Below are 15,393 nucleotides of genomic sequence, written 5' to 3' on the forward strand. Positions count from 1 at the left end.
TCTGTCCCCAGCATGTCCCCTCACACCAACTTCCAGTTCCTCCTCATTCCCTTTGCAGTAGGTGACTCATCTCTCCCTGTAGGCCCCCTGAAGCATGGCGGCGGCTGGATTTGCCGGGGGATCTGCGTCGGGCTTCAAAAGGGTGGAAACAACTGGACGACGGTGACATCCTTGGGTGTATCTTCAGACCCATTCACAGCCCCAGATGAGATGAAACTCAAATAATCTGCTTTGTTTTGTTTAAGACATGAGATGTTCCAGCCCTTGGAGCTGGTATGCCCTGGGGATGTGGGGACTGGGAGCCTGACTCATGGAAACCACTGGAAACCTGCCACGGCTTTGGGTCAGCCCCAGGAGAGGTGGAGCCTCACCCTCGCGGCCCCCCGCAGGCTCTGGGTGTATGCAGTCATGGGCTAAGTGCCTGGGTTCCAATCCGAGGTCCACTGTCTCCCTCTGGGCTGGCTGTCTCTGTGCCTCCATTTCCACATCTGCAAGATGGGCATAACTACTACCTGGATCGTTGGAAGGACTAGGTCAGTCCCTGTGCGTGAGCGTGCTGGGACCGTGTGCGACATGCAGTGGAAAGTGCTAGGTGAGGCTTTGTGCTATTCGCTGGAGATGGGTCTGCTCCCACCTGCTCACCAAGGTCCAGCCAACAACCTGGACCCACGACGGGGTGGAGCGCTCCTCAGGAGCTACGCCTGTCTCACGAATGTCAAGCAAGGACACAGGTGCCCCTCCAGGCTCCCGCTCTGGGACAAGGAGGGGGAGGAGGCTTTGCCCACACTGCTCAGGCACGGGGAGCTCAGACGGAGCTGGGGGTAATCAAGGCCCACAGCCAACCACCCACGGGAATCAGGTTCCCAGAAAGGCAGCCGGGGGCAGGCCTTCCCCAGGCACGACCGGGCTCTGCTCATCCGTCTGGTTCACCCAGGGCGTCTGAGGGAAAGAAGGGCCTGGCACCTCGGAAGCTCACGTGAGGACGGTGGCTGTGAGCGAAGGCCAGGGCTCCCTCCCCCTGGGTCCCCAGAGACAGAGCCCAGCAGTGACCCAGGGCCCCAGGGCAGGAGCCAGGCCTGGAGGGTGCTCCTCCCAGGACCCCCTGCAGGGAGGGGAGAAGGGGCACCTCCGGAGCATGGACGGGCCTCTCGCTGTCTCCTCACCGCCCGCATGGAGCAGAGCAGCGAGGGGGGAGGAGGGGCTCGGCAGCAGCGATGTGTGGAGGGCCGGCCTGCTGCTGCTCCACCTGCTCCACACCCCTCTGTGGCCCCCGGTGTCCTCGGGATCAAGTCCAGGCTCCTTAACCAGCCCTCCAGGTCCTCCAAGATGGAGGCCCTGCCTACACCCGCCCCCGGCCCCCCACCATCAGGCTCTGGACAAAACAGGCTTCACTCAGTTTTCCAAGCAAGCTCCTGCCTCGGGGAGCTGGCTCAGCGCCCCGGCACGTGCCTCCCGCCATGGCACCTGGTCGGCCCTGACATAAAGCTTCGCTTGGTGTCTGCCCTCCAATCAGACTGGGAGACGGTCGTGTCTCCCTCTGCCTGGGCAGGTCCTAGAGCTGGGAACACAGCAGGCCTGCCCCAGTGATGCTTGTGGAGAGGAGGCCTGAGCACGGTTCCTCCCCACTAAGATGCAGGCCTGACTGCTGGCCCCTCGGGCGTGGGGCCTCCCAGGGTGCGGACTCTCAGGCAAGGCCACTAGACGCTCTCCTTCTCAGGACACATGCCCTGGAGCCTGGCCAGCCCAGAAACCCAGCCACTGCGCAGGTGCCCTGCTGAGCCACCACCTGGATCCGAAGGGATGCTCACTAGCTGAGCCCAGCCACGCCCCGGATCTGTGAGCAACACACACACACACGTTACTGTCTGAAGCCACTGTTCTGGCTCACACCTAACAGAGGGCCAGAGGTCGACAGGAAGGCCATGCTTGGCTCCGTGTCAGCAACAGCCACACGAGGACTCCCAACACCTACAGGCCTCCACTCCTGTGAACGATTCTTCCGGCAATGTCCTGGTGTGGATCGCTGCTGTCACCTCCACTGGGCGCCGGAAGAAACTGAGGCTCCGGGGGGTTACATTCTGTCTTCAAAGACAAAAGTTGGTCTGCAGCAGTGCAGGCTTCCTGCGCAGGCAGGCTGGTCCACGGCCAGGCCTTCAACACGGGGCCAGAGCCTCGCTTCTCCATGCCTGCATGAGTCCCACTGGAAGGGTCCGCGAAGGTTTGCCAGGAGGCAGGCGTCGAGCTGGCCATGCTTCCCAACACCGAGTGACTGGACACTCCAGGCTGCCTGGGTTTGTGTAACCTTGAGGAAGTTACTTCCCCTCTCGCTGCCTCAGTTTCCTGCTCTGTAAAATGGGGGGGAGAGCAGTCCTGCCCGTGCAGCTGCCTTAAGGATCAAGCGAGTTAACACACGAGGCACGGGAGAGAGGTCCTCAGTGTAGACTCCACCACCCCCCGTCATCATCACTGCTGTCATTATTCGCAGGTCCACCATTTTTTTTCCTGCTTTTTTCTCCCCAAATCCCCCCAGTACATAATTGTATATTCCAGTTGTGTGTCCTTCTAGTTGTGGCATGTGGGATGCCACCTCAGCATGGCCTGATGGGCAGTGCCATGTCCGTGCCCAGGATCTGAACCAGCGAAACCCTGGGCCACTGAAGTGCAGCGTGCAAACTTAACCACTCGGCCACAGAGCCGGCCCCCAGGTCCACCATTTTAAAAGTCCAAAATCAGCTCCAAGCCCAGGGCTGCTCTGCATGGCCCGACGACGCCCCTGGGGAGACAGGAGAGTGGACATGGAGGAGCAACATGCTTGGTTTTTCCTGCCCAGAGATAACGCTCTTGACATTAGCATTAAAGAGAGAGACAAAGCTTTCTCGTCCAGCTGTCCACTGCGACAGAACTCAGACTCCTAAAGCAGATCAGCAGCAAACGCCCCAGCAACCCCCCAGGGGCCAGTGCCTCCTCTCGGCAGAGCATGTGGCTCCCAGGCAGCATCCCCCTGTTCAGAACACAAGGTTGGATCTGAGCAGTCGGTCCCGCAGGGCCAGAGAAACGACGATGACAGCGACAGTGTGAGACGACACGCTGGGACGAACGTTCGCAGGCCCGACAGCGCTCTTGGCCATGGTCGGAGCCCTGAGGCGGGAGAGTGAAAACTCCACGGCAGTCTCCTCCAAGGATGGGAGGGAAGGGCGGGCGGTGGGGGCTCTGGCCGGGTCCCTGACTCCATGGTGTGGCAGCAGGGCCGGCTAAGACACCTACCCTGCACCCCAACACCAGCAGGGCTCTCCCAAAGGGGACCGTGCTCTGTTGCTGATGGCCACCTGTGCTCCTCCCTGCTCGGCCTTTGCCCTCTGCACTTGCCCCCAGGAAAGCCTTCCCTTCGCTTCTCCGCTGCTGAACAGAAGCCTCGTCACAAAGGCCAGCACCTGGCCCGGGCTGGGGGCTCACTAACATCAGCTGACTACAAGCCCCTCCACCCCAGCCTTTCTGGGCAGCCATGGAGGCATCGCTCGCCCCTCCAGCCCCACAGCACCGCCCCACCCCTGCGGCTCTGGCCTGCACACCCCGGGACGGCTTGTACCATGGTGCCTCCCCACCTCACCCTCTGCCCGCCTAAACATGATGCTCGTCCCCAACGCCAGTCAGTAGCCCCCTTCCAATCTCCCTGGGCTCTGTCCCCTCTACTCCTGCCACTGCCACCACCCTCACTAGGCCCTCGGCATCTGTCCCCAATGTGGCAGCTCCTCCCTGCCTCCACCCACAGGCTAGGTCCACACTGGCACCGGAGGCCCACTGGGACTGGGCATGGGGTCCCTCCCACAGCACAGACAGCCCCCGTTTCTCCAGCTCATGCCACTGTTTCAGACCCGCCTCAAACATCACCTCCGCAATAGCTCGTTACCACGGAGGGCCAGGGCCAGGGCCACCCCCTCCTCTGGCTCTGAGCTCCTCACCCCACCTGCATGAGTCAGTCCCCTCCTCCGGAATTTCTGCCTCAGAGGCTCCCCTAGTGCGTCTGCCTCTTACGCATCTAATTCCTGCACACATCCTTCCTTCGTCTGCACATGTACTGGGCACCCGCTATGTCCCAGGCCCTGCCCTCGGAGGCCCTCGGTTGGGTGGGAAGAGATTGGTAAGCAGACACGACAGCACAGTGGGACTGGTGGTGTGACCAAGGGTGGCAAGGGGTCTATGGGAGCAGAGAGGCAGGGCACTGAGGCCCACACACGGAAGGGCCTATGGAGCAAGGAGGACTTCCTGAAAGAGGCTGCCTGAGCCAAATCCCAAAGTTAGAGCTCGTCAAGGGAACTGAGGGTGTTCCAGGTCGAGGGAAACTGAGGACAAAGGCTAAGGGTCAGGAGGGGGCTGCCCGTGAGGTTTGGCACGGCCACAGTGCGGAACGTGAGGGCTGATATGGCAAGAGATGTCGCCAGGTGAGGGGATGGGCAGGGGCCACATGCCCTTAGATGCCCAGTACAGGCCACAGGGCATGGAGAGACTTAAAAGCAATTAAATTCAACTTAACTCACAAGCGTTTAAGGAAAAACGCTTCTGTTGCTCTGCATGATGGGCAGAATCCAAAAACGGCCCCCAAGATGCTGTCCCGTGTGCACACTGCACATAGTCCAGGGACTGAAACGATGGATGTTACTTGGTGACTGGGTCACGTTACACTGTGGACCACAAAACAGAGGGAGCTTATCTGGATGACCCGCTGACTCACAGGAGCTCTTGCAAGCAGAGTGTGTTTTCTGAGAGGAAGTCAGAGATCAGAGGCACCAAGAGAGCTGGACGCACCACTGCTGGCTTGAAGATGGCGGGGCCCCGTGGGAAGGAAAGTGGGGGGCTGCGGGAGCTCAGAGCAGTCCCCGGCTGACAGCCAGCGGGGGGAGACCGGGACCTCGGTCCTACGGTCACAAGGAACAGAACTCTGCCAAGAGGCACGAGCCTTGGAGTGGGATCTTCCTCGGGGCCTCCAGGTGAGAACTCAGCCCGGTGATGCCTTGATGCCAGCCTGTGACACCCTGAGAAAAGAAACCAGCCCTGCCAGGTGGCCATCTGACCCACGGAACTGTGAGACAATAAACGGGGCTGCTGTAAGCCACTCCGTTCATAGTGACCTGTTACACAGCAACAGGGAACTAAGAGACTGGGGTACGACGAGTTTTCAGAGGGAAAGTTCACTGAGCTATCTGAGACGCTGGGTGGGGGGACATTTCACCAGTGGCTGCAGCCCCTACCCTGCTCCCCAGAGGCTTCTGAGGGGCCCTAAGCCCTTGCTGCAACTGCTCCCTCCCTGCCAGCAGCCTGATCTTCAGCTCACTGGCTACAGGTGGGCTGTCAGGGAGACAACTCTGGAAAATGGGAATCAGCCTGAAACTAGGGGAGGGGATTGCTTCCCGGCAGGGACAGAGGGAAACAAATGCCACAGGTCTGACACGGCCATGGTCAACTGGATGAGCAGTTTTCCTCCATCTGACTTAGCTAAGGACCCGTTTCATCTCCAGGGCACGGAGCCCTGTTTGCACCCGGCGTCTTGGAAGCCCAGGAGCGGAGGAGCCAGACACGGGCCCAGGCGGAGACACGGACATTCCGGAGCCCCGTTCCAGCTTATGGAAACGGGCAGGAACTCTGTGGCAGCTGTTCCCACTGATTTACGGCCCCTTCCAGACCCAGGCAGATGCTCGCTGGCCCCTCTCAGCTCCAACTCCCAAAACGCAGCCGCCTTTTTTGTTTTCAAGACTTTTAAAAAATAATATCTGAAGTGCTCTCCCTGGCAGTACACACTCTAAAAGCAGAGCAGAAGATGTCAGCTTGGCCCCAGTGCAAAGATGAAGCTTCCATCGACAAAACATTCCATATTTTTAAACAATGAGCAATTTCCTTAATCCAAAAAGGGCTCTAACCAATCAATAAGAAAAAGACCAATAACCCAATAGAAAAATGGGCAAAGGAGATGAAAGGATGCACACACAGAAGAGAGCAAAACGCCGATAAACACGTGAGGAGATGCTCAATCTTGCCAATAATGGAAGAAACGCAAATTAAGGCAGTTACCATTTCCCTGGCAGATGGGCACAATTAGGAGTAAAATTTGTTCAAATTTTTGGAGATCAATCCAGCAACGTGAGGAATGTTTATAATAATCTTTGACCAAGAAATTCCACTTCTAGCGACTAATGCTACAGAAATATGCAGGCTTGTGTTTACTGCAGCTCAATTTGTTAAAAAAAAAAATCCAAACCCAACTAGAATGACCTTATAAGCCCAATATAATTGACGAAATCATGATTCTTTCACCCTCAAGCTGAATTATACTGCCATCAAAAAGGGCAGAGACGGCCTAATCTCCCCCATCTTTATGGGCCATGAACGGAAGTCAAGATATCCACTAAGGAGGGAAAAATGAGAACACACATAATATGATCCTGTTTCTATTTTTTTTTAAAGTACATATGTATTTGTACATGTTTGAGAAAGGTCTAGAAGGTTGCATTCCACAGTTAAGAGCAGCTGCCTCTGGGAAGTGAGGTCGAGGATAAACAGGTTTGAGTCACTGGCAATCAGGACCCTGCTTTGATAAAGAGGAATCAGGATGAGATCTGTGCAGATCAGGGGGCATCCAGTTCAGAATTCCCGAAGTGTGCTGGGTGGAGCAGGCCTCCCACTAGAAGCCCTACAAGACGGGGTAGGGGGACTCATAACCAATTAGGTGGAAAAAGTTAAATATTGCTCTATCTCATTGATTCTAAGACACGTGTTCTTTTTCATTTTCCACCTGTGAAGTTGACATGTGTCTCATCATCAATGGTCTGTCACAATTTAATTAGCACTTTTTTCTTCATTAGTAGAATATAAACTATCAGTGCATCCTACCATGCGTGGTAAAAGTCAGTATACCTCCCTCTGGGAGACTGGGGATTCACATTAGCACATTAAAGGCTCTGAGAAGTCCTGCAGCAAAGAAATTTGTCTAATGCTGATTTCTCCAACATATCTGACACAGCCCCTTTTTCCTTCTTCTCAATTCTTATCTTCACCTTTTCCTTTGTTGACAGATGAGATACACTGGGACTCCATGAGGTGCCCCCATGGATGTCAGAGAAGGTACGAGAAGTCCCTGGACGAATGGGGGCAGGCTTGCTTTGTAAAATTCCATATAATGGCCATTGGCAAATACCATAACAGCAACTGTTGTCATCAAGACATCAATGGATGCTAAAATAGCAGGCAGAAGTATGATGAGAAACAGGATAGCTGCAAAGTGTCTCCTTGTAAGACCACCGCCAACTACACGGCAGATCTGTAGTCTCCATTTACAGTGGAGAGCCCTGGCCGACACCACTCTAACAAATAATCAGTTAACCAGACAGAAGACACGCTGGCGGCATGCCCTCCTGATAGACAGCATGTGAGTCTAGCCCAGATCTAGTGCTAAACAGAAGTTCAGGAACTCAGCAGCGCAGGGTCACAACATACGGGGTGTGGTCTGAACCACAATGCAGGGTGACCCAGGAGAACCACCATCCACTGAGTGTTTATGCCTTAAATGCACAAGCACGTTCAATCTTGGAATAACCCTCTGAGGAAGGTGCCACTCTCATTGCCCCATTTTAGATAGGAAAACTGAGGCTCAGTGCAGTCAAATAACTTGCCCAAATGCACACAGCTTGGCCTAAGGACACGATCTGAACCTGGGCAGTCTGACTCAGATTCATCATGGCACCGCCTCTGAGAAGACTGCTGCAGGGGTGTGCATCCCACGGAAAGGGCACCGGGCTGAGAATCGAAAGGCACCGGGTCAGTCCTGCAACCTCTCTGGGCCCCTTTCCTCATCTTCAAAGATATGGAGAAGAGCAGTTTTGGGGACGTCAAGAGCTCAAGATGTCTTTCAGCTGGAAAGACACGAGGCGGGCTTTAAATTCACACTAAAGTGTAAATGACTGGTGCCTGATACTTGTTGGTCAGATTGATGAGAAAGTATGTTTTGAGTCCGTCTGCCCTACTACGTCCCAGGGAAGAGATGTTGAGATTTCTCACTGAGAGCTGGGGGACTGAGTGTGATGGGGCAAGAAGGTTCCTAGGAGTCCCAAGTCTGGAAGAGTCAATCATTACCACAAGGGGAAAGGACCTCGGGAAAACGGAGCGAGGGGTCCCAAAGACAGACAGCATCTGGCTCCCCAACTGGCCCAGGGTCAGCCCTGCACACTCACATGCAGGGCTGCAGGGACAGGCCTGGAGGAGCCATCAGAGCCTGGTGGGGTCACACTGCAGTGCCTCCTGGAGGGGTAGGTCTGTGGGTTCTCCCCCTGCTGAAGCTAGGCCAGGGCAGGAGATGCCAACAAAAGGGCTCCCAGGCCTGAGGAGAGCGAGCAGGCCTACTGGGGTCAGGGACAGGTGGTGAGCAGGTGTGAACCTGTGGATGTTCTCCCTGCAGAGTTCTGGGCTCTGCGGCCTCAACTGGGAGCCTGGCTGGCTGGGCTGACACATTCAGGATTCCTGGGTCCCTGGGGGTGATGGGGCCTCATCGTGGAACAGGACCTCTGAGGGCTGTGCAGAGTCCCTGCAGGGCAGGGTGCCTGGATGGCAGCTCAGATGTGCCCTGGCCCCAGGCCTGCACAGCAGGTGTGGCCTCTGACCTGGAGCCAAGGACAGGAGCAGACCCCACCCAGGGGTCAGCAGAGGGCAGGGAGATGGGTGGGGTTCAGAGAACTAGCTGCAAATAGCATTTGGCATAAAGGAAGGAGGGTCAGCTTGGAGTCAGCAGAGCTCAACTTGACCGAGCAGCTCTGGAGCTTAAGCAAGTTGCCTCCCTCCCTAAGCCTCCACTTTCTCATCCGATAAGGGGAAGGTCGCAGTGGGCGGTCCCCTCCCCCCGGCAGGTGACACAGAGAGGTTCACCAGGGCTCAGAGACTAACTTGGGGCCCCAGGGCAGGGCCAGGGTTCAAGGCCAGCTGCGTCATAAGGAGACACCCACCTCGGCCTGGCCCACAGCCAATGCCCACCCCACCCTCCTGCTCTGCAGACCCTCCGTGGGGTCTCTGCCTGGGTGGCGGGAAGCAGCTGATGTGAAAACGAGGACAGTGTTTCTCCCACACACCCCAAAGTCCAGTAGGGGAACCAGAAGCCAAGCACCCACCCAAAGAGCCCCACCCCCTGTCAGGCCATGGGGCCTGTGCCACTTCCGCGGTCACCTGCTCCAGGAGCTTGTCCAGGCCCAGCCTGGTGCCCTGTCTTCCCTCACACCAGCCCCCTTGATGGGGCACGCTGCCCCCTCAGCCCTGTGGGTTGAGCAGGCTGACTTGTGGGGAGGTCCCGGGCAGGTAGACACCAAAGGGGCCAACTCCTCAGAAACCCACTTACCAGGTGTGAGGCATCTGCCTGGGAGGCTGATCCCAAACTCCAGCCTCCCACACAAAATCAGGGCTGGAGGCTGGCCCTGATTCCAGAAGCAGCAGTCGTGGGGGGCAGACACCCTGTCCTCTGTGTCCTCCACGACTCCAGGCCCTGCTACCAGCCTCTGCCACATGCCTCCCACCCAAAACCGGGGTGCCTGGCAGGATCAAGGAGAGGGAGCTGACAGCATCTGAGCACCTAACTTGTGTCCAGACCTTCCGCACATCTCCTCCCCCAGAGATGACAGCAACGCCCCACTACAGAGGAGCACGCGACTCACAGAGGGCTGGTGACTGCCCAGGCCACACGAGGGGCGCTGGGATTGGAGCTCCAGTCTGTCCGCGCCAAAGCCCTGTTCTTTCCAGTACAATGTGTTGCCACCCTCAACAAGAACAGACAGGATTTTTGTTTCCTCAATAATTGTAAGGGGGCGGACACTCAGCGACCATCTGTAGCAGAGCTGCTGGTCTCTCAAGTGGACACCAGGGACCTGCTCTGGTCAGTGCCATCGCTGGACACCAGAGGGCGCTCAGAGCGGTGCCAGCAGGCAGTGCCGACACCACCAGGGCACTCCAGGGATCACTGTATCCGACGGTACCCATCGTGGCCTCGGTCCCGGAGGTCAGTCTCAGGGATGGTGGGATGGAGGAGGCAGCTCACACAAGGGCTAGAAGCCGGATTCAGGAACCACTGGCTAAGAGCACAGGCACACAGTGTGGGTTCAAATCCTAGCTCTGTGCCCTGGTGGCGTTGTGGCCTTAACCAACTGAAACTCAAGGCACGAGGACCCTAGTACCTTTCTCACGAGGACGGAATTAGCTAATACGTGCAAAGTGCTTCCTACAGTGCCTGGCACGCACTCAGTGCTTAGTGCCCACCTGAGCACTGCCAAGGCGGGATCAGAGAGGAAAAGCAACCTGCACAGGCTGCATGGCACAGGGGGCACAGGCCGGCCTGAGGCCCCCTCCCTGCCCTCTCCTCTCCCACCCACTGCCCTCTGCAGCTCGCCAAGGGCAACAGCGGGCCCCATCTGTCCACACCCCTAACCCCCAGGCAGAAGCTCTGCGGAAATCTGAGGAATGTTATTTTCTCTGCACTGCATGTCTAGATTACTCCATTTCAATCCGGCTTCCAAACGGCCTCCAAGCTGAGTGCTGATTAAATTCCCATAAAACCACAGGCAGAAACACTCAATATGTGGTGCGCACTCCCCTCCCCAGGGGAGCCTGGCGTCCGATGGCCATCTGTCACCTCCAGAGCACGTGTGTGGGAGGCTCCAGGAGAGCCATCCCTCACCTGCAGCCGTCAGCAGCTCAGAAGGGCCTCTCAGGCCCTCTGCCCTGTGGCCTCAGACCTTTCACCAGCCACTGCTCCCGGGGCCAAGGAGGCAAGCCCATCATCCGATCACAGCCCAGCTTTCTTGCACATGGGTTCGGCTGGTTCAGGAGTAGCCTAGAGCCCTGTCCAGAATCGCCTGGCCGGGAGTGGCAGAGCCAGGCCCTGGTCTTGGGGCTTCCATCTCAAGATCCTGGCCGTGTGTGGCAAAGCGGGTGCCAGTGGGAGAAAGGCCCGCAAGCGTGTGTCTGGCAATCTCGGCTTGTCCACACGGCCACCCGCCCCCGCCCCGCCCCCACGCCTGCGCCAGGCAGTGTTTAATTTCTGGGAGGCTCCTGCACTTGGCTTGAACTGGGTCCAGCTTCAGTGCCATCTGTGCCTCTGAGTGCAGCCATGCCCAGAAGCAGTCATCTCCTAGGGAAACCCACAGCCCAGGTGCTCCGGGTGGGTCACTCTCCCAGCCTACTGACCTCCCACTGTATTGAGCTGCTGGGTGGAGTGGATTTGCTGCTGAGGTCATAGGCTGAGGCCACACCTCCTGACCAGCCAGAGGGGGAATGGTCATTCATCCACAGATTCCCCAGGCAGGAACTCACTTCTCAGAAGGTGGAGTGGCAGACTGCTAGCTGTCCCCCAGATTCATTCTCCCCCTTCTTCTGTGGTGGCAAAGCTCCCAAATTCTAGCTGAGCACACGGCTGCCCATAATAAAGACCACAATCCCTGACTCCCTTGCAGCTAAGTACCTAACTCAGTTCTGGCTCCACGTGAACAGAGCATCATGCAGAGCTTCCAGAACCTTCCCTTAGAAGACAACCAGGGCTGTTTCCCTTTGCTTCCTCTTTCTTAGTCCCCCTTTCTACTCTAATGTCTACATCTTGGATGTGACTGGCTGGAGTTTTAGCCACCACCATAGGCCAGGAGGGCCACACCACAGAATAAGCTGGAAACTGCCTGGGTCCCTGCCATCGCACAAGAGCACCAGATGGCTTCCCCTGGGCTTGTACATGAGGGAGAAACAAAGTCCTATCTCATTTAAGCCACCGTCATTTCAGGTCTCTGTTGTTGTAACGATGTCAGTGCTAACTGAATCAGCGGGTCTGAGGCAGGGCGAGGAGCCTGACTCCCTCCAGGCTCTGAACTGAAGAAGATGAGCTCCGGGAAGGTGGCACCAGCCACGCCGCGGCTGCCCCGGGACTCAGAGTGGGGAGGCTGGGAGCTCCGGGCAGTGGCCTCACTGTCTCCCACTGCTGATGCTCTGCATGGAGACAGAAGACCCGCCTGAGTGTGGGCCCCTCCACGACTCCATCCAACTGCTTTACCTGTTATTCCTGGGAGACCCTCCCATGTGCCACGGCCCACCCGCCCAGCCCCACTGCAGAGCAGGGAATGTTGGCGGCCTCCCTGCAGCAGCCACCCAGGCTCTCTGAGGCAGGGAGAGCAGCCTGGGCATGGGGGATGGCAACATCCCGAGGAAGTCGTCCCTTCTTCCGACACAAAAGTGGTGTCACTGGGACTGCTATAATTGTCTGAGGAACTTAAAGGGTAATTATGGCTGTTTACAGTACATCTAACGGGGCTGTATGCCTCCAGGAATAGCAGGAGTGGAGCGGAAGAGCACCAGGGAAGTGCTCCACAGCTGCACGGAGGAAGAGCCCTGGCCTCTGCAGGGAAGACGGAGTGGGGAGCCAGCAGAGACCAGCCAGCAGTGCTTGAGCACGCACAGCCCCCGGGTGGGCAGGAAAAGGCTCCAGGAAGCGGCAGCCTCTGGCCGCCCTCCTAGAAGAATGCCAGCCTGGCTCGGCGAGCACGATAAGGAAAATGCAGGGTGCAGCCGTCTCGGCCCACCCACGCAACAATCCCTGCTGGCCTGGGACCAAGCCCGCCTCCAGGGTTTGGTCAGCAAGTTCTTGCCCGGCCTAGAGGGGACATCCCCCCTGGCAGGCAGCTCCTGAGCCTTGACACCTGGGTTTAAGGTTTCTTGGCCCCAGCAGAGTGTCTGTCTGACTCTCTCCCCACTGGGGCCGGTCACCAGTCCCTCACGCCTGAGGCTGGGTGTGGGTCACCCTCACAAAGGATACAGATAATGCCCCCCAGAACCTGTCTGCAGGCCACATCTGCCCTGGTCTAAACGGAGTCTCATCTCCTTACTCGCCAGCACACACGCCTTCAATAGCTGCCCACGAACAAAGTCCCCAACTGCACGAGGCGTTGGTCCCCCAGTCTGACCTGATGGTCTACAAGTCCCTCACAAGCACCCCACGCTTCAGCTCTCTCCCTGCTTTGCTCACACCGTTGCCCTGTCTGGGGGCCCCAGCTGTCACTCCCTTCGTGCTCGCCCACCAGGCACGGCCCGGCTTCCTGTGCACCCTGAAGTCCTGATCACGCCCTGCATGCTCACACTCTGGCCCGGGCTCACCCTTGACCCCAGCCCTGATTCCCTGTCCATGAAAATCAAGACAGACTCCAAGATCCAATCAAGGTGCCTCAGCCCCTTCCATGTAACAGGAGCAACGGCAGCAGCTACTGCTCCTAGTGATCCCACAGGCCAGGACCCACGCTAACTGCTCATCAGACGTCATCCCAGGACCCCCTGGATAAACCACTTATTATCCACATCTTACAGAAAACAGGCAGGACCAGTCAAGCAACGGCCAAGGCCACACAGCCAGCAAGAGTCCAGATTCGGACACAACCTGAGTCTTTCTCCCCCCAAACCCTGTGCTCTTTGCCCAGAAAAAGCCCTCTCAGCAGTGCCCTCCCTAATCCCATCAGCATGCGTCACTCTCCTACTGGACTGGTCCAGGACATGAGATGTGGCTGCTGACCTGCGCCTCCTCCCACTCACAGGTCCTTCTTATCTTTAAACACGATCTCCTGTGCCTTCACAGAGAGTCAGTGTCCAACACACCCCCTGCTGGGAAGAGGCGGATTTCCCTTCCAGATACACCATTTAGCCAAAACTTCAATACAGATCTTCCTTCTTGTCTGGAGGTTCTGCTGGACCCAGGAAAGGAAGACAAAAGGAAGCTGACATCGTCACTGACCACTCCAGACCCAAGGAAGAATGATGCTGGTGTGTCTCCTTGAGGCATCCGAGGACATCATGTCCATGCTCAACACCACTTAGTGAACACCAGGCCCCCAGAGAAAGAAGCCACAAGACTGCTTCCAGGATGACCAGGTCCAGCACCCAGCTCTTCTGCAGGGCACGTTCCTTAGAGAACCAAGCATTCGCCAACTCTCCCAGCCAGGGCCCGTGGCTGCATACAGGGTCTGTTACTAGATCCAGGGCCCTCTGGCCGTGGACGTGAAAGTCAAGCCCGGGGCTTAGGAGCTGGGGAGCCTGAGTCGGGGAGATCTGGCTGGACGCTGGCCCTGCCACTTACAGGCTGTGTGATGCTGGTATATCTGCTAACCTCTCAGAGCCTCCAGTACTCAACTCAACGCCAGGCACCTGGAGTGTACCCAGTAAATGCTGCTCTCATTATTCTCATGCTCCCCTTGCAGACAGGCTGCCTTTGGTCCTGTGAGCCAAACTACCCACTGACCCCACCATCACGTGAAAGGACACCTCAGGCCCAGTCTCCATCCAGGTCAGGGTTCGAGGCGGCCCCTTTAGGCCACACTCATGGTCTGGATGGCAGGAGCAGGGGCTGCCTCCCCTGCCCCTAAGGTGAATCCTCATGCAGCCCCAGGGCCCACGCAAAGCACTTCTCCCTAAAATTAAACCAGAGCTCTCGGCAGGGAACACTTGAACCAGGCGAAGAGAAGCAGGAGGCGACTGTTAACGTGAATCCTTCCAGAAGCCCTTCTCACACGCACGCACGCACACACCCCGTCGAAAGGCCATCCGCCCCCTCCGGGCTGCCCTGCCCAGGAGGTAGGAGGATGAGTGCCAGGGACAGGAGCCTGCAGCTGGCAGGAGAAGCCTCACAGCTCAGAGGGAGGCACCGCCCTCGAGGACAGAGCGTCCCGCGAGGCCCAGCCGCTACATTATGTATCTCCTTTGATTAAAGCCCCTTTCATTCTGTTTGTCTCCCTCGCCCAGTTATACAACTCCACGGGCCACCTGCCACCGAACTATTCCACGCACATTCCTGCTCTCTCCCCAATGCGTTATCGGGACACTTCATTGCCACTCTGGGGACTCAACACAACACAACACAACTGTCTTGAAGTGTCTGGAGCCACTCTCTCCCCCAAAGAGCATGTTGGGGCTTTTATTTCCTAACTCTGCTGGTCACAGAGGGAGGAAAGGCCCTCTTCACAACATCTGCCCCCACGGAGTTCAACCGCTTCCTGTCCCAAAGTGCTTAGGAAGACCAGACCCCACCCCGGCCCCATGCGATGACCACCTTGCAACTGACTGTAGAGGTGGGCTGCCTGCCGCAGGTGCCGAGCCGCACGTGTCCGTACCTTTCATGTAGGCCTCGATCTTTCGGATGAGCTCGTAGGACTTGGAGCGGTCCAGCAGGGTCCTGATGGCGGGAAGGGGGTCCAGGACGATGGTCTCGGGGTGGGCGTCGATGTATTCCTGGAAGGAAAACACAAGCCCTCCGGTCAGAGAGGGGAGGCTGATGCTGAAAGGAGGGTGACAAGCAAGATTTCATCCATCGGGCCCTCCCTGCATCCGTCCCTCCCTCTCCCTCCCCCA

At 57.5% G+C, this 15,393-nt stretch overlaps 1 protein-coding gene across 2 annotated transcripts in view; it reads right to left on the bottom strand.

Annotated features, from left to right (window-relative positions):
- The window catches only part of ITPK1 (inositol-tetrakisphosphate 1-kinase), a 172,551-nt gene that overhangs the window by 33,876 nt on the left and 123,282 nt on the right, over positions 1–15,393 (bottom strand). For both annotated transcript variants that reach the window (XM_023628307.2, XM_070250342.1), the window contains one exon: positions 15,156–15,273. In XM_023628307.2, the coding sequence (XP_023484075.1) occupies positions 15,156–15,273 (118 nt within the window). The remainder of the gene's footprint in view (positions 1–15,155; positions 15,274–15,393) is intronic.

The sequence above is a fragment of the Equus caballus genome, chromosome 24 (assembly GCF_041296265.1).
Source record: "Equus caballus isolate H_3958 breed thoroughbred chromosome 24, TB-T2T, whole genome shotgun sequence".
Lineage (NCBI taxonomy): Eukaryota > Metazoa > Chordata > Mammalia > Perissodactyla > Equidae > Equus > Equus caballus.